Source organism: Jaculus jaculus, chromosome 2 (assembly GCF_020740685.1).
Source record: "Jaculus jaculus isolate mJacJac1 chromosome 2, mJacJac1.mat.Y.cur, whole genome shotgun sequence".
Taxonomy (NCBI): Eukaryota; Metazoa; Chordata; class Mammalia; order Rodentia; family Dipodidae; genus Jaculus; species Jaculus jaculus.
Window position 1 is genome coordinate 80157874 of NC_059103.1, and position 22968 is coordinate 80180841.

At 38.4% G+C, this 22968-nt stretch overlaps 1 protein-coding gene across 2 annotated transcripts in view; it reads left to right on the top strand.

The window, feature by feature from the left end:
* Grid2 (glutamate ionotropic receptor delta type subunit 2) overlaps nt 1–22968 on the top strand; it is a 1510676-nt gene that overhangs the window by 748022 nt on the left and 739686 nt on the right. For both annotated transcript variants that reach the window (XM_045143055.1, XM_045143054.1), the window contains exon 4: nt 13303–13508. In XM_045143055.1, the coding sequence (XP_044998990.1) occupies nt 13303–13508 (206 nt within the window). The remainder of the gene's footprint in view (nt 1–13302; nt 13509–22968) is intronic.

The window sequence follows — 22968 nt, forward strand, 5'->3', positions numbered from 1 at the left end:
GGCACCCCCTTACATTAAGATAAAATTAGATAGCATCTGTGCTTATGAGAGAAAATGTAAATATTTGTAAAGATCAGCAGGCAGGTAATTAACTAAAATTAAATAAAAGATATTAAACCACTGATTGTTAGGTATAACAAGCACAAATAATTTAGTAAGCCAAGAAATAATTAAACTATGGCTATGGACCACAGAGATGGCTTAGCAGTTAAGGTGCTGGCCTGTGAAGCTTAAGGATATACGTTCTACTCCCAGATCCCATGTTAGCCACACATAGAAGTGAGGCAACTGCAAGGTCTCACATGCCCACTAAGTGGCACAAGCATCTGGAGTTCAATTACAGTGGCTGAGGCCCTGGTGTACCAATTCTCCCTCTTTCCCTCTTTCTCTTGCTCCTCTAAAAGATAATATGGCTATATAAGCCAAAAAAAAGGTTACAGTAATAGTCTATACACATCAGAATGTTATGTTAATAATATGTAAGAAAGAAACTTGGTCTGAGAAGATTACTCAGTGGTTAAAGGTACTTGCTTGCAAACTTCCCATCACCCATGAAAGTAAGACTTCAATCAAAAGTAGCACATGCTGAGCATGGTGGCACACACCTTTAATCCCAGCATTTCAGAGAGAGAAGTATGAGTATTGCTGTGAGGTCAAGGCCAGCCTGTGGCTACATAGTGGATCCCAGATCCACATGTGCTAGAGTGAAACCCTACCTTGTTAAAAGAAAATGAGCAAAAGAAGTGGCACAAGTGCCTATCACCCCAATGCATCTACATCAGTTGGAGGCAGAGCCAGGGGAATCTGGAAATCAGCTCCAGCTGAGATTGGTAGACTTGCAGATGATGAAAGAATAAGGGAGACTCTGCTCAAGTTGGGTGAAAGAAGAGGATAAACACTCAAGGTTGTCCTCAGACCTCACATGTGTATGTCGGCATGTAGACCCATACATACACACACCATACACATCCACACACATTTGGGCATACACATACACACACACATACACAAACTCACTAACATATAAAAGGAAATGAATAAAAAATAAACATGGAAGTAGGTGAAATTGAAAACATAATCCAGGAAACCAATCAAGTATGAAATCATTAAGCATTAGGAAGGGGAAGTAACATACATGAGCTATTAAACAGATTACTCATTAAATTCTTTTTTTTTTTCAAATAACACACAAGAACTAATTTTTCTGTAGCAGGAGTAAAATAATAGGAAGTGACCTATTCTCCTACTAATTAGAAAATATCCTTTTTCTACCTTATGTACATTTTAGTATTTACAACTTTCTCTCTACCTATTCTCTATATAAACTCAACGCAGTTTTTTGATCACACAATATGCCACATGTTGTCTTGACACTGTAGAGAAATGGGAAAGACTGTTAGCTCTCCTTTGTAAAAAATAAAGCACTTGAATTTCTCCTTTTAAACTTTTGTGCAATAGTTTTAAAGTGTCTCATATTATGCTGATTTTTTTTTTACAAATTTTGGACTATCCTTAATTTGGTCAGCATGTCACTCATGTTTTCAAACAAATACTTTACAACAGGAACTTTCATGGGGTTACGTATAGCACTGAAGCAGGCTCATGAGCTGCCAGTAATCCAGTCAGGTTCAGTATTGCAGACATCAAAAGAAAAGTATTGCTGATGGTGGCATACTTTACTGGATTGATTCCAGAAACAAAGTCTCACAGAGGACATAGTACAGAAATCAGAACATTCATGAGAACCTGGTTCTTACATTAGGAAAAAAAAATAGTTTGCTTCAATGAAAGAATCATATTCTAAGAGTATTGATAAGGGAAACATCAAAAGTCATACCTAGTAGAACTAAGTTAGTAGATTGGCATGAGTCACAAAATGAATGTGTTTTATCAAACATGCTACTTACCTCTTTTAATTTCCCCTGGCTAGGAACAATATTGGTGCTACCACCAAATATCAGGAAAAATATCTTAGTAGATCAATTGAACTGGATTGCACTGTGGTGGTTTGAGTCAGGTATCTCCCATAAACTTACATGTTCTGAATGTGAGGTGCCCAGCTGGTGACAGTTTGGGAATTGGAGCCTCCTGGAAATGATGTATTATCGGGGATGGCTTTATGGGTGTTATAGCCAGTTTCCCCTTTCCAATGTTTGGCACACATTCCTGCCACTGTTGTCCACCTGGTGTTGACCATGAGGCAATGTCTAGTCTCTGCTCATGCTGTTTTCTCCTGCCATCATGGAGTCTCCTCTTGAGTCTATAAGCAAAAAATAAAGCTTTCCATCCCACAAGCTGCTCCTGGTCAGGTATTTCTTGCTACAAAGGTGAAGCTAACTTCAACAGGTACATGAATGGCAGACAGCTGAGCAGCTTTTATGGAAACAACATATACACAGGAGCTCAGTGAAAGTTGTTAACAAGTTCATTTAACCTCCCCTAGACTTGGCTCATGTTTTGGCTTCATTCTCAGGCAAGATTAGGGGGAGGAGAGAATTAAAACACATCTTGAGAAATGACCTCACTAAAGAAATATTCTTCCTCTGAATGTGTCCATGATATATCAAACAAATTTTATATTTATATATCAAACTTTATGGCTTGTTTAGGTGTCAGTCTCCCACTAAATACAATCACTTGCTCAGAGATGTGGAGGTCGCACACACCAGCCTGAAGTATATGGTGAGGAACTTCAGAATGAAGTAGAACTTTGGAAGACAAGTAGTAGGAACTTCTAAACACAGACACTTCCTTCTGATTAAAGGAAATTATATGTTTCCATTGAAATTCAAAATTTTATTTTATAATTTTAATTTGGAATGTCAGTATATAATATTACAAATTGTTCCTATTCCCATTGGGTTATCCTCTTTTGGTCCCTTTCCCCCAGTTCCATTTCAATGAGGTCCCTCTTCAGTGGGGTTATCAGTAATCATAGTGGGGTCATGAATGCAGGAGACTTTTTCTATGGGAAGGACAATGCTACCCTGTGGTTCTTACATTCTTTTAGCCTTTATTCCACAATGTTTCCTGAGCCTTGTAGGGCACGTTAGAATTCTCCTTTGCTCTTATTTTAATGTAATTTTTGCTGTTATTTTCTGCTTTGATGAATATTTAGTATACTGGATATCTTCCATTATCTATTCCATAGTGAAGGTTACCTGTCTAACAATAAGAAAAGCATGGATATTTAATTGGCCACTTCCTCTGTAATGTTTTCTGGAATGTGGCAGGTGCAGTAGAGATGACTTGCCAGTACCAGACACTCAGCTTTTTCTTCTTGCCATTCTGACTGCTCCTGGGTCTCCCTGATGTTCACCACAATCTAGATGTTAAAAGCAGGTTATCAATACTTAACAAATTGTGTTGTTTTTATTGGTGCCACTAGTAACTACTTCGAGGTGTTTTTTTTTAACAGTTTTAACATTTTTCCTTGGATTTTCAAATTAGTCCTCAATATTCTTCATCAATATTTTGCCATATTATTTGTTAATCATTTCTGAAAATCAGAGACAGATATTCATATGTCAATAAAATAAAACATGGAAACAACTGAGTCAAATACTGGGTAGAAATTTATACTAATAGTTTTACCCATAAAACAAAGAAAAATTCAACTTTAAAGATTCATAAATATTAGCTGGGCATGGTGGCACACACCTTTAATCCAAGCACTCAGGAGGCAAAATTAGAAGGATCGCCATGACTTCAAGACCACCCTCAGACTACATAGTAAACTCAGCCTGGACTAGAATGAGTAGAGTGAGACCCTACCTCATAAAACAACAACAACCAAAAAAAAAAAATTATAAATAGCTCTTGGGCTCTTGTGCAGAGTGAAAACACTGACTTATGGATCCATGTTAGTGGCCACCATTATATAGCTGAGGTGCTGAAGCAGAATCTGTAGCTGATTACCATGTGTCCATATTTTGCTGAGGGCAAGTGGAGAAAGGCAAAGAGAACAACAGAGTCATTTCCTAATAATGCTCTCCCTGTGTAAAAAGAAGGAAAATGTTTGTTCAGGGGAATACTCATAGGCTTGGTTCTATTCCTGGCCATGTTCAGTTCAAATTATAATTAAAAAAAATATTGTAGCAACAATTTTTGTTATGCTTAGCTCAAAGTCATGGATCACCTATATAAAGGATTAAAATCATAGAAATAAATGCCGCTGGACCAGCTCAATTTGCATGATAAAGTTTCAGCTGAAAATAAAGGATTTATTGTGGAGGTTCATTAACACAGATATCAGCCCTTACAGGTGCATGCCATGCTTAGTCACTAACAGATCCTTCACCTTGTCCCCTTTTTCTTAACACTTAACTGCTGCAAGGGAAGCCCTTAATCCCTCTTGAAAAGGAAGATTAGATGACCAGCCTCATGAATACATTTCTGAGCCATAACATTTATTTTGTCTACTTCTGATGTAGGTCCAATGATGACCAATAAGATGGATACTTTCTGCTTTATTGATTGCAAATACTTATTACCATGAAGATGATTTCCAGTACCTGATGACTATAAATATTATTTAGTTTTTCTCTTGACAGTCTTAAAGCTGTTTATTACTCATTGGGCTTCTTTCCAGCTTTCATTTCTCTGATTTCTCCTGGCATCAATAAACATTTATAATTAATCCAGGCAGGTCATCCAACTATTTCTTTTGCACTAGTGTATACTATGTAAAGAAGCAAAAACATGTATATCCTACCACCTAGGATTAATTCATATATAAAGTGTGTTTTCAAAATATTGATCAGCAGACTGGAGAGATTGCTTAATGATTAAGGCACTTGCCTGCAAAATCAAAGGACCCAGGTTCAGTTACCAGAACCAAATAAGCCAGATGTAAGGTGGCACATCTAAAATTCATTTGCATTTTCTGGAGGACATGGCACTCCCATTCTCTCCTGACTCATCTCTCACTCTCTCTTCTATTCATCTGCCTCTCTCTCAAATAAATAAAAATATTTTTTTAAAAAAATATTGACCAGCATTACTGTAACAACACTATGAGCTTATTTATATTCAAATCACAAGTTCTTGTCAACTATACAATCTCAGTGTTGGGTCTTATTTGTCAGATCCCATCACTTGAAAATATGATGCATCAGATTATATGATCTTAATTGTATCTTATTTTTATTAGTTATGTATACAGTGTGTCTACAGCCATTCTGGTACCATCATTAGCCTCCTCCCTGTCCTCCTCCCTCTTCAGGGACCCTCCTTGTTGGGGAATGTATTTGTGTACTGTGGGGTTATCCATCAGTTATGGGTAAGAGGCAATGTCTCTATGCATCATGTCCCAAAATACGGCTTTAATAATCTTTCTGTCCCCTCTTCTGAAAATTTACCTGATCAAGATGGGTTCATTTTAGGTCTACTTTAGTGATGAGGTCTTGGGAGCCTTTGTGTCTCTGGATATCTGGTTTGGTAGGAGTTGAGTGTTCTCTGTGTCTATCTCCTTTACCCTTGTTCAGGTACCAGGTTCATTAAGAAAGCAGCACTCTTGCTCATTTTTCCAAATACTTTTGGTTTCAGTTGGGGCCCTGGTGAGGTGTAATGGGTTGATTTTCTCCTCAGGATCTACATTCATCTGGAAAAGAGAAGCAAATTCTCCAACAGAGAGTGAAGCCACCACAAGATAAATCAGATAACCATTATTATTTTAGAACTAATTTAGTAGGTGTAGGCCCTCTTGTAGCCCATGCTTGGTGGGAGCTTGATAATAAAAAGACTAGGCTTCTTTTTGGATATTGTTCTGACTTGTTTCCCAACTCCAGCTATTCCACTGAACAGATGAGTTAGCCAAATCAAGAGCAATTGGTTACTCACCATGGCTGTGCACCACTTTTGCACTTGTGTGAGTATTATGTCAAGTTGTTTGCTGCTGGGTAGCTTAGACTACCAGTTGCTTGGATAGGTGTTGGTCATTTTCCCCTAGTCCCTTATGTAGCACCTTCTGGCACTAGACATGCTAACTGTCTGGAAACTGACTCTCTTCCAGATCCAGCTAGGTCACTCCATATTCTGTGCAAACAGCATATAGTGACTTCAGAACTAGGATTTTACCATTAACCTTTGGTGAACCATCAAGTACTCTGAAAGAAATCTGTCTTTTTTTGGGAAACCTTGTAAGCTTCTTTGATCAATAGCTCATTGTGGATGTTATCCACATGCTGATGCTGGGACTTACAGACCAGCACCAAGGAAAAGAAGGAAGAAAAAGATAGATAATATGAAAGAGATATAGAGGAGGGAAAGAGAGAGAGAAAGAGTGAGAAACAAGAGAAGCTTAAGGTTAGTCTTCACCATACTCTTTCCAGGGCCCTGTGATTCAGATGTTACCTCTAAGGACCCAATGAAGGTTTAACCATTCAGTCTGTCTTTTAGGTTGTAGAATTTTATGGTACCATTGCCATTAGGGTCCAATTTTGTGTCCCCCACCCCTACCTTTACCCTTGCCTCATATCTCACCCTCCCTATTGTCAGGTCCTCGAGCTGTTTATTAAGAATGTCAGCATCTTGGCCAGATTCAGGTTAGGAACCACAGATGAGTGAGACCCTGAAAGGATTATCTTTCTGTGATTGGGTGAGTTCACTGAGAATGGTTTGTTCCAGGTTTGACCACTTTTCTTCAAATTTCATTTTGTCATTTTTCCCTTACTGCTGTGTAGAATTCCATCATGTAGACATGTCATATCTTTATCTTTTTTTTGTGTTTTTGATGTTTATTATTATTATTTAACAAGAAGTTTCATATGTATATATCGTGTGTTGGTACCCTCTTTTCTTTTGCCCCTGCCCCTATTCCGTTGGGAATGCTCCTCAGTGAGGTTGCAGGTATTTCCCATGGGTATGTGTTGTAGGAGGAGTATTCAATTATTTTGGGTTGGAGGGAATGCCTCTGGGCATGATGTCTCAACTTGTAGATCTTACAATCTTTCTGCCCCGTCTGCTTTAAAATGCCCTGAGCATTGGTGAGTGACTTTTAAGTCTACTTCAGTGATGAGCTCTTAAGAGCATCTGGACCTCTACTTTGGTAGGTATTGAGTATCCTCAGGGTCTGTCTCTTACACTGGCATTGATTATCAGGAAAAGCCTGGAATCAGCACTCTTACTCATCTCCCCAATTCCTCTGTATATTCAGCTGTGGCTTGGCTGAAGTATGAGGGCTAGTTTATCTCCTCTGACCTTGCTACCTTCTGAACATGAAGAACAGATTATCCAGAGGGGAGTGATGTCAGTGTAGTTTAAATGGTATAAGCATTATTAATTTAGGGAGAATTTGATGTATGTACTCCTCTTTTAGCCAAAGGCTAGTGAGAGGTTGACATTAGACAACACAAACATTGTAGGAATCTGATCATGTTCCCAATTCCAGATATGGATTCCTCTACACTCAATGGATCTCTTAGTCAATCAGAAAGCTGTTGGTTACCCACTAGGCTGTGTGCCACTATTGCACTTGCATCCACATTATGTCAGTGTGTTTGCTTCTGAGTAGCTTAGACCTCTGTTTGCTCAGACCATTATTAGTCATTTTCCACCAGTAATTCATGTAGTGCTTTCCAGCACTATACAGGCTAACTCTCTGGGGACTGGCTTTCTTCTGAATTTCATCCAGGTCTCTACATGCTCTGTGTCAGCAGCATATGGTGTTTCAGCAATAGGGTCTTAGCTTTTGCTTCAGGCAGGTTACCAAGTGCTTTGACTGAAAGCTGTCTTGATTTGGGGACTTCATAGGTCTATCTGATCAACAGCTCAATATGAGTAGCAACTAATCTTTGGTACTGGGAGTTACAGGTCAGAGACAGAAAAAAAAATTAAGCTTAGGCTTCATCTCACCCTCACCAGACCCCTACTTTTGGGGTGCTACCCTCTTACTCCTTTTGAGAGTTTTATCTTTTAGGCTATCTCCAAGGATAAAAGTTCCTATGGTATCAGTTCATTTTGGATTTAATTTTCCCCCTTCCACTTCCCCTCCCCACAAACCCTTCCATACCTACTATCTGGGTCTTGGGTTGCCTACTAGGTATGACAGCAACCCAAGCAGGTCCAGGTTAGGAACCACAGACAAGTGATGTGGTGGTTGTCTTTCTGTGATTGTGTGAGTTCCCTGAGTATGATCTGTTTCAAGTTTGTACATTTTTCTACAAATTTCATTGTATCATTTTTTTTTTCTTACTGCTTAGTAGAATTCCATTGTGTAAATGTCCCACAACTTCATTATTCATTCATCCAATGATAGGCATCTGGCTGATCCAACAGATTACCACAACATTAGAAAGTCAACACAATTTATAGCTCTGTATGTCAGAAGACTGGCAAGGGATCTGAACAGGGGAAAAATAAAGACTGTCAAAGCTAGGTTCTTTTCTGGTAGTTCTGGGCAAAGCCACTTCCCTCCTTTTTCTAACTTCTAGAGAATACATTTTATTTCTTAACCTCTTTCCTTGCACTCAAAGCTAGCAACACTGTGCCTCTTGGATGATTCCAAACACCTAAACCTGTTCATCAAGGCTCACTTCTTGCTTTGCTTTTCCTCTTTTACTTACCTTTTCTTTTTTTTTTTTTTCTTGTTATTGAGAATTTTTTTACATGAGTACAATGTTATTTGATCTTATCTTATCTTACTCATATTCCTATTCCACTAAACTCCTTCGTTACAACTAGTCCCACTTCTAAATTGATTTTGGTTATATTGTTTGTAATTACACTGGATCCAACCAAAATATCTAGACAATCTTCCTGTTTTATGTTTGTCTGATTACCCACCACCATTTGATCCTTAGGATTCATTCTGCTTTTGTATATGACCTACACTATCCACTGATTATAGGGGTTAAAATGTGGATATTTGGAAGAAGTCACTGTTTTGCTTACAAGTTTTTTATGGTGCCTGGGCGGTGGGGCACTCCTTCACCCCACAGCCATTATCTTATGTATGAGAACTGTTGATGAGTCTTCTACCACTTGCTGTTATGTAATTATCTGACCAGTAGGATTAATAACCAGAAGGATATTTTCTGCTGTCAATAAATAGCACCTAGTGGCAAGTGCAACAGGGTTTCTAGCTTCTCAAAGTCAGGCATCATGTTGCTTTTATTTTTGTAGCTTTGGGAACTTAGCTGTTACACCGACTAATCAGCAAAGAGATAATGTAGCTGAATAATTGGGGTGGTTGATTATGTTCATGTTTAATTAACAAACCCAAAGGCCTACTTTCTCTTTAATGAATCTTTCACACAGTAGCAAATACCATGATTCACATTCTTCTCTCCTCACACTTACCAATTGCTGCTTATCACAAGATTGCTTCTTGTATCCCAAAAATCCATCTTGCATTAATGCTTGCTATTTCAAGCATCTGGCCATCAGTGAAGCTGAGGCCTATTGATAACAGAGAACAGGTTCCATAACAGTCATGTTCCAGGATTAAGACATACACACATTCACTACTTTAACCTTTGAGCATTTGTGTACAATAAGTACTTCTTTACTTATAGATCATGAAATATTTTAGTACACATTTTATAAGTATGTATATAAGGAAAACTGAAATTCTGGATTAAGGAAGCAGAGAGATGAATAACAACAGTTTTCTATCACATTGCAATTCTGGCCCAAAAGGCATATGTATGTTACTTGTGATCAAAACTAAAAACTGAAAATCACTATATTACTTTAAGTCAGCAGTAAATGACTTCCGGGTTCAATTTGCACCATGTTATTTAATAAGTCACTTCCAGGTTAATGTTATTTCCCTTCTGCATATGTAGATGAGCACACACTTCAGTCAAGTCCTACTCAGAACTTTCAAAAGAGAACAAGATGTGATTGGGGCAGGCTTTTAATCTCAGCACTCAAGAGGCAGAGGTATGAGGATTGCTGTGAGGTCAAGGGCAGCTTGGGACTACAGAGTATGTTCCAGGTCAACCTGGACTAAACTGAGACCCTACCTTGAAAATATAAAAACAAAAACATTTAATAGACTATCACTGTATTTAAGATGAAAGCAGAAGCTCTGTCTGGATTTCACACTTGTCTACATCACCTGAGCTCAACTACAGCATGATTCCTGACTTCTCAGTTTCAAACAGCAGCCACCCTGGAGCCCTAGGTCCTACAAACATTAGCTATTGCACATCTTTGGGCATTCCTCCAAATTAGGATCATCTCACCCTTGCTCTTTGCCTCAGTATTGTGTTCTCACTCTTTCAAGAACACTGCAAGCAGCCATGTCTGTTACTTTCTCATTGCCATGAACAAATGCCTGACTAGAGGCACCTTAGATAAGGAAAAAGTTTATTTTGGCCTACAGTTCCAGACTGTAGAGTCTATCCTGGTGGCAAAGGCATGGCAGGAGCAGAAAGCCAGCCATTGCACTGACAGGCAGGAAGCAAAGAGAGAACAGCAAGGGGGCCAGGCTATGAAACCTCAAGTTCTGCCCCCAGTGCATCACTACAAGTTTCTTGATCTTCACAAACACCTTCATCAGCTGGGGACAATGTGTTCAAATACATGGGCCTATGGGAAACATTTTACAATCAAACCAGAAGAGCACCCATTTTCACAAATAGAATTCCCTGAGTGTTCTAACAAGCAGATCTGCTCTTCACTGTTAATTGTCCAGGACTTTGCTATGTTTCCTTCCAAGCACTTCTGTTCTGTATCATGAGTTTACTTATTGTTTATTAATGATACCATTGCAGAAGAATATATTTATCTGAGTTTCTAGCATATAATACTGGGCCCAGTATTCAATGAGTATTTATTGAAACAAGCTTTCCCCCCCACCTTTTCGAAACATTTTATTGACAATTTTCATACATGTACATAAGGTATTTTGATCATAATTCTCTTCCATTCCTTCCCTTGGCCTCTCACCCCCTTTCACTGAATCCCTTCTTCTTTCCAGTTGTTTATATTCTTTCCTCTTCTATTTCAATGTTTTTTTCTTGTTGTTCTCCTCCATCACCTGTAATGAAGTGTCCCCGGGGCCAATATTACACAGGGCTTGCATGGGTAATGACAGTCACTCACTGTGAGCTTATGAAGGCAGCTGTCCTGTTGAAACAAGCTTTTTTTTTTTCCCCCTCAAAGTTAATATGTGAAATTGAACTGGCATTTTATTTTATTTTTATAATTAAAATGTAAGTGATAACATAAGTTGTATGTTCTTGTGAGAACTGTGCTCTAGCTATGGATTTTGTGTATCTTAGCTCAAAGTATTTTTGGCTTTATCTTGTATTTAGGTGCACATTTATGTAAATCACATTAAAAACATTCAAAATAATTGTTATGTTCTAAGGGCATATATTCTAGGTTCTGTGATAGGTTACAGTATTTGTATTTTAATAAGTCTCCCAATGACTGTGATTTACATCAAGGTTTGAGAATACTTGCTTCATATGCTTACAGTCCGGGTAATATTTTTCAACCAATGTCTACCACATTTCATATAAGTTCACCCTACATAGTCCATGTGCCACTGTTTAACACTTAGGTACTTGCTGACTTGGGTGTTTAATGAACTCATAATGCTCATAATGGCTTAGTTATTCTTGATTTTATATCTCTTGCTCTGTTCTAACTAAGTCTTTTGTCCTTTCAACCTGATTTAATGCTGACATATTGAGTTAATCATATAATTAGGAATAAATACTGGAATACTCTCTCTCTCTCCCTCTTTCTCTGCCTGTCACTTTCAAATAAATAATAAATAAACAAAAACTATATGATCTGAAGTATGCCAAAGTTATCAAATAACTGAGCATGTAGTGTCAGAGACATTTTAAAATAAAAATCATGAAAAGCAAATGTTTTGAAACTTACTTTGTAACCTTGCAGATATGAAATTTTTGTACCAGTAAATGGCATTTTCTAAGTTTGGAATGATTTTTGTCTTGCTCTGTAGCTTATTATTTTTTTCTTTTAAACAGGATTTAAAAATTTTTTAATTATTTAATTTTTTTATTTTTTTATTTAATTATTGCTCTAGAGAGGCAAATTTCATATGCATGTAATCACACACAATTAAGAACTTTGAGATTTAGCTCATTGGTAATAGGTTCCTTATATCTTGTCTTTTACTATTTTTTTAAATGTTTCTACCATAGGTACATAATGAAAGCAAATGATATATGTTAATATGATATATTTTCCAGTCATAGATATAAGTTCCAATTTTTTATACACATCCAGGGTGTGACTAGTTAAAAATATTTGCAGCAGTTGTATATTCACAAACTATACTACATATCCAAGTACAAATTGATAAGTACCTTATTTAGACTGGATTTTACTTTCCTTATTTAACTGGGAAGCTGGCTGAGTAGATAGCTCTGTAGTTACAGACACATGCTTGACTGAGAAGTGAATATTAAATTTTGACAGCTTTTCAGAACTTAGATCAGCTTGTGTGGTTATGTTGAAGATTATCCTACATTTAAAAAGCCTTGCATAATATTTCTTAAAATGCTTAAATATGTTTTAGCTTATTTTATGCGTGCAGTTCATCCTTCATATTCCTAAAAACAAAACTATTTCCCAGGCTGGAGAGATGGCTTAGCAGTTAAATGCTTGCCTGTGAAGCCTAAGGACCCCGGTTTGAGGCTTGATTCCCCAGGACCCACATTAGCCAGATGCACAAGGGGGCACACGCGTTTGGAGTTCATTCGCAGTGGCTGGAGAACCTGGCACACCTGTTCTCTCTCTCTCTGTCTCTCTCTCTCTCTCTCTCTCTCTCTCTCCTTTCTCTGCCTGTCACTTTAAAATAAATAATAAATAAACAAAAAAATTAAAAACAAAACAAAACTATCTCCCAATAAGGTTTCGTTATAGGGAAGATTATCTCCAGGTAGTACTTTCAACAAATGGCAATACACTGTGCATCTTCATAGTAAGTGAATCTAAAGAAACTTCTCAAAACATTCTATTTGATTATCCAAATATGTCAATGTACTGCCTATTTTAAGAAATATTAATAATATTGATACAAATTCCTCTCAGGGAAGTGTTGTTCTTACCCCTTTAATGCCAAAGCTCTGAGCAATGCTTTAGGGAATGGAAGTTCTCTATGCCCAGTCCCAACATTTTCTAGAATTTAGATACTTTTGAAAGCTAAGTGGATAGAATTAATCCCTATATTTTCCACACAGTATAGCGTATAAATTTGTAAGCATATTTGAGAATTTCTTTCAATGCTGGACAATAATCTGTTCTGAAAGTAAATGAATAACTTTTGTCCCCTGGGTAATAACGTACTCTTTAATTGGCTTTTAATCTTTCTAGATATCCGGGGAATACAGGAGTTTTTGGACAAAGTGTCTCAGCAGGGCATGGATGTTGCCCTTCAGAAGGTTGAGAACAACATAAATAAGATGATCACCACTCTCTTTGACACTATGAGGATAGAGGAATTGAATCGCTATCGAGACACTCTTAGACGAGCCATTCTGGTTATGAATCCTGCCACAGCTAAATCCTTCATTAGTGAGGTAAGTAAGCATGGTTCTTCATGGGGGGGGGGGGTATAAAACTTAAATACTTTGGTGGACCCCACTGAGAAGATGAAAGCTGAGAGAAAATTAACAGCACAGCTCTCATTAACACTAATGGAAGAAGCACACTGGATTCCTTATTCCTCTCATTTACCCCATACTGTCCAATTAATTGCTAAGAATATCAGTATTTTTATATTTAGCTTCAGAGCCAGGACAATTTTAAGAAGTCTTAAGAGGGATTAAATGTGTTGTTGACCTAAATGCATTTAGCAAGTTTAAGAATGAATTCACTAGTGTATAACTAGCTAATCCTTTTTCTGTTATTATTGTTATTTCAAGTTAAAATTCTACTTGTGAGAAAACAATTCACAAGAATTGCCTAAATATGATGATTCTCCAAAAAGCATAGCTGCTGTGGGAAGTCTGCACCACTACATATAATTATAACTATCTCAAACCACATCTTCTTACATCTTTTAATTTGGTAAGAAACATTAAAACTTTGGAAAAGTTCAAATAAGATCTTAGTGCTTGAGATAGCATCTCTTTATCCTATGCTTGTGATTACTTTGAAAAAAAAAATTCTTGCCATTATCACTTTTATTGAGTATTTAATTTCTTTTAAATAGTAGAATTGTTCATTTCATTGCATTTGGTGACTTTACTTGATGACTACATTTTTCCCTCACTTTCCCATTATGCTTACATTATTTCCTCAAGTACTGTACAAGCCTCCAAATTAGAATGCATTATTTGTGCTCGCTTCAGCAGCACATATACTAAAATGCATTATTTTATTTAATATTGTATTAAGTAATAGTTATTGGAGCAGAATGTAAATTACTTAAGAACGTGAAACTTACTGGCAAGTATCAACTTTTATATATTGTTTTAATTTAAAAATCATGTTTATTTTGTTTGTGCCACTGTCAATTTACAGATGTCAGTTTTCTTTTCTTTTTTTTTTTTCTTTATTACTTAGTTATGTATATATTCATTGTGTACACAGCCATGTTGGTACCATTGTTAGCCTCTTCCCTGTCTTTCCCCTTCCAAAGGGACCCTCCTTGTTGGGGATTATTGGTCATGAATTGTGGGGTTAGCCATCAGTTATGGGGAAGAGGCAGTGTCTCTGTGCATCATGTCCCAACTTGTGGCTCTAACAATCTTCCTGCCATGTTGGGTTTGTTTTAGATCTACTTCAGTGATGAGGTATTGGGAGCCTCTGTGTCTCTGGAGATCTGGTTTGGTAGGAGTTGAGTGTTCTCTGTGTCTATCTCCTTTACCCTTGTACTGACACCAGGTTCACCATGAAAGAAACACTCTTGCTCATTTTCCCAGTTCCTCTATGGCTTCAGCTGGGGCCCTGGTGAGGTGTGATGGGCTGATTCTCTCCTCAGTTTATGTGCCCATCTGAAAAAGAGAGCAGATTCTCCTACAGAGAGTGAAGTCAGCACTGGATCAATGGGGTAACTATTATTTAAGAGATAATTTAATAGGTGTAGGCCCTTTTATAGCCCAAGATTGGTGTGAGCCTGATATTGGAGAGAAAACTTGTTTCTTGGATATGGTTTTGACTTGTTTCCCAGTTCCAGCTATGTGTTCTGTTCCACTGAGTGGATCCATTAGCCAATTCAAGAGCAGTTGGTTACCCACCATGGCTCTGTACCAGTATTGCGTTTGTGTGAGAGCATGTCAGGTTGTTTGCTACTGAGTGGCTTAGGCCACAAGTTGCTTGGACAAATGTTGGACATTTTACCCCAGTCTCTCATGTAGCGCCTTCTGGCACTAGAGGAGCTAACTGTCTAGGGACTGACTCTCTTCCAGATTCCAGTGAAGTATCTCCATGTCCATACCAACAGCACATGGTATCTTTGGCAGTAGAGTCTTCCCATTAACCTTTGAGGAGTAGCCAAGTACAGTGACAGAAATCTCTCTTCTTTTGGGAAACCTTGTAGGTCTCCCTGATCAACAGCTCATTGTGGATGTTAGCCACATGCTGCTACCGGGAGCTACAGGCCAGCACCAAGGGAAAAAAAAAAAAAATGAAGATAAAGGGAGAAGAGAGGGAGGGAGGGAGAGAGAAGGAGAGAGAGGAAAAAAAAAACATGAGAATATTAAGGTTAGTTTTCATCATACACTCTCTTTGGTCCTTTGATTCAGGTGTTCCCCCTAATGACTTGATGAAGGTTCAAACTTTTAGTCTGTCTTTCAGGATATAGAATTTTATAGTACTAGTTCTATTTGGGTCCAGTTTTGTGTCTCCTTCCACCCTTATCCACCCTTCCCAACCCACCCTCCCTATTGTCTTGTCCTAATACAGATTGTATTATGTGGGTAAAAGACAGAGAAATGTGACCCTCTGAATTTAGCAAATGAGGAAACATCTCATGAAACACTAGACTTTTCTGCAGTAGGAAGGACATGTCCATATCTAGAGGTGTTGGCCTATTCTTCCATACATTGCTTTAACAGGACAACAGAGCTAAATAATTATAATGGAGAAAATATTTATTTCTTGGCTTCAGAGGGCTCTGTCCATGGTCGCCAGGTGGATGGGAAGCTGAGATTCATGCTCAGGAACATGTGGCTGAAAAAAATCTCTTGTCTTCATGGTCAGGAAGCAGGAAAGGACCTAAAGCAAGTGTTGTAGTCAGGCTCACATTGATGGAAGTGAACACCCAACTAGGAGCAGCTTGGAAAAACGGGATTTATTTTGGCTTACAGACTCATCAGCTCCTTTATGGTAGGGGGGAAACAAAGGCATGATCAGAGGGAAGACATCACCTCTTGGCCAACATCAGATGGACAACAGCAACATGACAGAGTGCCAAACACTGGCAAGAGGAAGCTGGCTATAACACTCATAAGCCCACCCCTAACAGTTCACTACCTCCAGGAAGATTTAATTCCCAAAATGCCATAAGTTGGGAACCTAAGCATTCAGAACACAAGTTTATGGGGGACACATGAACCAAACTACTGCATCCTTCCCCTGGCCCCATAAATTGATAAACTTACATGATATAAAATACCATTCATACAGTCCTACTTAAAAAATTCCTATAGCATCTGGGCGTGATGGTGCGTGCCTTTAATCCCAACACTTGAGAGGCTGAGGTAGGAGGATCCCTGTGAGTTCGAGACCACCCTGAGACTACATAGTTAATTCCATATCAGCCTGGACCAGAGTGAAATCCTACCTGGAAAAACAAACAAACAAAAAATTCCCATAGATGTATCAATCCCAATGATGTTCAAACATCCCCATACTCCAAAGTCATTCAATTGAGCTGTAATACCAAAACAAAACAAAACAAAAATTATGGCACAGAATTAACATTCACTCTTCAAAAGATGGTGTTGGGCATAGCAAAGAAATATCAACCAATACAATATTTAAACATGGCAAACATCAAACTCTAGCTCAAAGTCCAACAACTGTAACCAGTGACAAGTTCCAATTCTACCCCATGATCTAGGCTACTCACAGTTCCAGAAAAGCTTTATCTAGAGCTGGAGACTCAATATGGCAGCAATCCTACAGTCTTGGCATCTCCATTGGGTCTCCACTGCATCCCACCACTCATCCTCATGACTCCATTGGGTCTCGATGCAGGTCATCCAGCAAACCTGCTTCACACTGCCCATGGCCATTAAAAAATGTTGCAAGTTCGATAACCCTCTCTGCATTTGCTATACTCCACAGTACCAGGTGGGCTACCAATTTGTTAATCCAGGGTAGAGGAGTGGGAATAAAGCAGACTTTGAAGAATGGGATACTCTAACATTCAGTCCCCTTCCCAAGAATGTGCATTCTTCCTGGTGTCCCAGTGCAGGTCAGTTTGCCAATCTCAATCTTTAAAAATTACAGCTGAATGAGCAGCAGTTTGGACCTATATATATATATATATATATATATATATATATATATATATATATATTTTTTTTTTTTTTTTTTTTTTTTTTTTCTGTGCCATGTCCCTCTGCTCACACCAGTCCATTTCTATGTAATGCAACCTGCACAAGTTTTCAGGACACAGGCATAACAACCAGACTCTCAAAAAAATTGCTTCTATCCCATACAAAGTTCTTTTTAACCCTCATAAGCTAAAATGACACAGTCTGCAGTTCTTAATGCATTCAGGTCTCTCAACTCTGGCCAGAATGGTCCATTACTGGCAACACTGAAAGGTGTCTCTTAGGCTGAGATTTCAAATTTGTCCACATCCCTCCTACAATGAAGTTCCAAAAAGACAAACACATAGAATAAAGTTATTAACAGCAATGATTCCACTTCTTGGTACCAATTTTACTGTTTCAGTCAGTTTCACATTGCTGGCAGTAAACACCTGACTTTGAGCACCTTGTGAGAAAAAGAAATGGTTTATTTTGGCTTACAGACTTGAGGGGAAGCTCCATGTGGTGGTTTGATTCAGGTGTCCACCATAAACTTAGGTGTTCTGAATGCTAGGTTCCCAGCTGATGGATATTTGGGAATTACTGCCTCCTGGAGGGAGTGTATTGTTGGGGGCGGGCTTATGGGTATTAAAGCCAGTTTCCCCTTGCCAGTGTTTGGCACACCCTCCTGTTGCTGTGGTCCACCTTATGTTGGCCAGAGGGTGATGTCCACCCTCTGCTCATGCCATTGTTTTCCCCTGCCATCGTGAAGCTTCCCCTCGAGCCTGTAAGCCTAAATAAACCTCTTTTTCCCATAAGCTACTCTTGGTTGGGTGATTTCTACCAGCAATGTGAACCAGACTGCAACACTCCATAATGGCAGAATGAAATGATGACATGAGTAGAGGGTAAATATCACCTTCTGGCCAATATCAGATGGGCAACAGGAGGGTATGCTCAACACTTGTGAGCAGAAACTATCTGTAACACCCATATGCCCACGACCAACAGCATATTGCCTCAGGAGGATTCAATTCTCAAATTCCCATTAGTTAGGAACCTAAGCATTCAGAGCACAAGTTTATCGGGGAACATCTGAATCTAACCACCACAGCAAGTGATAGCCTCCAGGAAAATGCCTTCAGTGATGGAATTCCTCCAACTAGGCCCCAAAAGTTTCTAGTGCCTCTCAGTGCTATCAACAAACTATGAATCAGTCAGAGGATTGAGCTGATGTTCAAGGAAGAGCTCCACATAGGGTAATCATTCCCCCAAAGCTTTCCCTCTCAATGTTGCATTTGGGATCAGGTCTTCAACACAAAGCTGTCAGGGAACATGCAATACCCAAATCATAATATATAAAGCAGGACAAAACAATCCTATTAGTTGAAGACAGGTTTACAGAGACAATGTAATATAAATCAAAATGTTATCATTGTGGCAAATGAAGTTAAAATATCTGAGATTATTTCTGTCTGGTGTGATCATAGAATGCTTACTGAGAAGGTAGATTTTAAATTGTACTTTTTTATTGTGGGCAGAAATCCATAAAGGGGAAGGGACATGTATTATTAGACAGCCCATCTTAGCCATTCTATGGACATCATTATATGAAATTACATAACAGTTTTAACACTGTGCTTGCAGATCTATAAAATGAGTATAATAGAGTAGTTTCCACATATTGAGAGTGTGATACGAATGAAGTCTTTACATTATAGTGATCCTCACAAAGGTGGTAGGGGCAGGCCAGACATCCTGTAGGTCCTAAGGAAATAGTAACTTCTAGATCACTTTTTCTAGCACATAACAACTTGATATACCAGATATTTCAAAACATGCTTGCTAAATTGAAGATGATATCAAGGTGAATGAAGACACAGACCTTGACTGTTTTTTTGGAGGAAATCCAGGAGTTTCATACATATTGAAGGAAAGATGCATGAAGAGCAGGAGCACTGGGGAGCATGGATTCCCATCAGATAAGAAGACAACAACTGAGCCAGGTGTGGTGGCGCATGCCTTTAATACCTGCTCTCGGGAGGCAGAGGTAGGAGGATTGCCATTAGTTCAAGTTCAAGTTCACCCTTAGACTATATAGTGAATTTCAGGTCAGCCTGAGGAAGAGAGAGACCCTACCTAGAAAACTGGGAAAAAAACAAAAAGTAATAGCTCTTAAGCAAGCAATTGGGAGAAATGGCTTGAGATGGGAGTATCACTCTCAGGACATTTGCTGTAAAGTTCATATGTGGGAAGAGTTGGGAACAATGACTCTCTCTGAGGAAAGAATAAGTTCTCTAAGGGGCTGATGATTGCAGGTCATAATGCCATATGAGTGAGTCACTCAGACACAGACTGTCTAAGCTAAAATGGCCAGGAAATATAGAATTGGAGAATTTTGAAGTTTTATACTGGGTCCCAGGAGATAATGGTGTTGTATTGATTTTTTAGTCAAATAATACTTCTTCAACAGCAGAAATGTGTTGCCTCATGGTCAGAAGTCTAGATGTCTCACCTTAGTGCAGGAGTTCCTGTGAGAGCTATTGGGAGCTGCTGCCCAGGCCTCTCTAGATGCCTGTGTTCATAGGTCTTCACACCACTTTTTTTTTTAATATGTCTGTATTCAAATTATGCTTTTTGAAGAATATTAGTCATTTTGGATTAGTCCTCATTTGAAATTAATTACCTGCGTTAAGGTATTACCTCTAAATGATATCACATTCTAAGAAACTGGATTTTAGTAGCTCAGCATGTGAGTTCTATAGTGGAGCGGGAGTGGTAGCACAACTTACCCCATAGCAGATGTCAGTAGGGAATATAACCAAGCATGGCTGAATAGATGACAAGAAGGAGGCCTCAGAGTGACCCTCAGCAGTCTCTTCCAGCATCTGTGTACTTAAACATGGTTCACAGAAAGGGTGATTGCAAATATTCCATTAAAATCCAAGAGGAATATCAGGGCTAAAGATGCAGAGGTTTTTTATTTCCCTTTTGTTTTTGGTTTTCATTGAGCCCCAGTTTTCTATGCAATATTTCACAAGACATTGGTGACACTATTACAGTGAAGGTCTGGGATCTCTTTACAAGTTTGTATCCTGGTACAAGGAAGGCAGTAACAGGAAACAGTGATGGAAGAGCACACAGCTTCCCCTCGCTGGAAAGCCACATTGAGAAGTGGTGGTCATCCTGAGTCTTCAAGATGGGTGTGTGAACATGAAGGCATTAAAGAAGAACCTAGTCACCATGCCTGAATGATATGTTCCTTGAGAGGAGTACTAAAGGACCTTGGAGCAGGCTTAGAATGAAAGAACATTCCAAGCAACAATAAGTCCATAGACACTATCAAAAAGGCCAGGGGTGGAGCATGAGTGTGAAGAATGAGTGAAGAAATGGTTAGAGGCGTGTGGGTGTCTGCATGCCTGTGTGGGTTGAATAAGCAGATTTGATAAGTCTAGTAAAGATAAATAATGAATAATTTTAAAGACCTCTGTGATGAATGCCAAACACAGAAAATATTGCATTTTTAGCACAAAAGTAACAGTAACATCTTATTCATTGGTTAGCACCCCCAAAAATGGGAAATGGTAGAAGGGAGAGGAAATATTGATGTGATAAGACTTCAGAACTGGTGAATTCTACTCGGAAAGTTAATCCAGACCAGTAATCTAAAATTGCTGTTTCAAAGGTAGATTAAATTAGTTCATAATTTGTTAGAGGAGTTTCTCAGATTCTGCCTATAATGCTGAAACCAAATATTTCTTTTTTGTATGCTTTGGTCCTTTGGTTCCTTGTCCTTAACTGTGAACTTGTGACAATTTGTATCTTTTTTGTTCTCTCTCTATATATATGTTTGTGCAGAAGCTAGATGTTGACAAGTCCTGTCTTCCACAACCACTTTCCACCTATGTTTTGAGAGCCTCTCACTGAACCTGGAGCTTGGTACTAAGAATACACTCAGGTCTTCATGCTCATGCAAACATGCACTTTACCTGAAGGAGCATTCACCCTCCACCCCTCCTTGTTCTAAACACATAGACATGCTGTCTATTCTTGTGATTTCCTTTTTTTTCTGTCCTGTGTGAACTCTCTATTTTCTCTTATTCAACCACATTTTCCCACCAACATGTCTTTTATGTCTCAAACTAAAGACAAGTTTACTCCACAGTTATATCCAGCAGCAATTCAGGAACAACCAAAGGAAAACAGTCCACTTCACCTCTATCCTGAGCTAACAGCTCTGCTTCTTTGCTTGCCTAGTGCATCTGTTTCTCTGTTAGCTATTTGAAGAGGCCATACTGTGTGGTTTTGCTTTTCTTGGATTCTAGGACTGCTTCCCTTTGAGAGAACAGGGTGACCTGACCACTCAGTGCTAGAAGCAGTTAATTCAGACAGCAGGTGGCTCTGAATTCAAAAGAATGTACTTAATTCCTGGACACAGAATAGAATGTCTGGCACAGGGGACAAGCATAGGTCTTATTAAATGAGAAAATATGTTCTAGTGACAGGTAAATGGCACTACTAAAATCCCATGAGAGCTAAATATAGGATCTTGGCAAGGGATGGTGCAGATTTCACAATGAAACTATTCCACTTGAATGTTATAAGGGAATTACAGTTCATTATGCAGGCACATTGTGTGTGTGTGTGTGTGTGTGTGTGTGTGTGTGTGTGTGTGTGTGTGTTTAGAGAGATAAAAGTAAATTCCATCTGATGGTTTTCTAGTGGAAAGCAAGTGTTCTTCAGTCCTTTACTTTCTTCCTTCAATTTTTCTTGGAAGGAATAACTTGCTTATTGTTTCTAAGTTAGTCTGTATTTACATTTACAAGCTTCTGTGATTCATTTAGATCCTAGATTGTAAAGCATAACCTCCTTCCCTGCTCCTTAGATATGTGATTTCCTTCACACTAGCCAAATAGTGGATTTTACATGGCATTCCAGGAGAATAAACACACACAAAAGTTTTAGTCTTTTCTTATAGAAATAGTTTAATACTATCCATAAATTTTCTTTATGATTTCCATGTACACATGTGTAAAGTATGTGTTTAAATATATATGCATATTTATATATGTATACATGCATGTAGAAGTCAGAAATAAATACCCATTGTTTTCCTCAGTTGTAATCTACCTTATTATTATTATTATTATTATTATTATTGCATTAAGGTCTCTCACATGAACCCAGAGTTCACAGATTTGCCTAATCCAGATACTCAGATTGCATAGGAATCCCTTGTCTCTGACTCCCAAGAATGAAATTACAAGCACATACCATGTCCACCTGGCAATTGTATGACTACAGGGTTCCAATCTCAGATTTTCACACTTGAGACACAAGCACTTCACCAATTAAGCAATCTTTAAGCCTCTCTCTTTGCAATTTTTTAAAATAAATTTTAGAAGATTATCCCATTGAGATATGTGAATTGTCTTTTGTGGTTTTAATAGTTATATACTACTCCACTATAAAATTAAGTCACATCACTTTTGATCCTGAGTATACTTACTCTAGCGAACATTATTAGTTCATTTGTTATTTGACTTTATTCTTA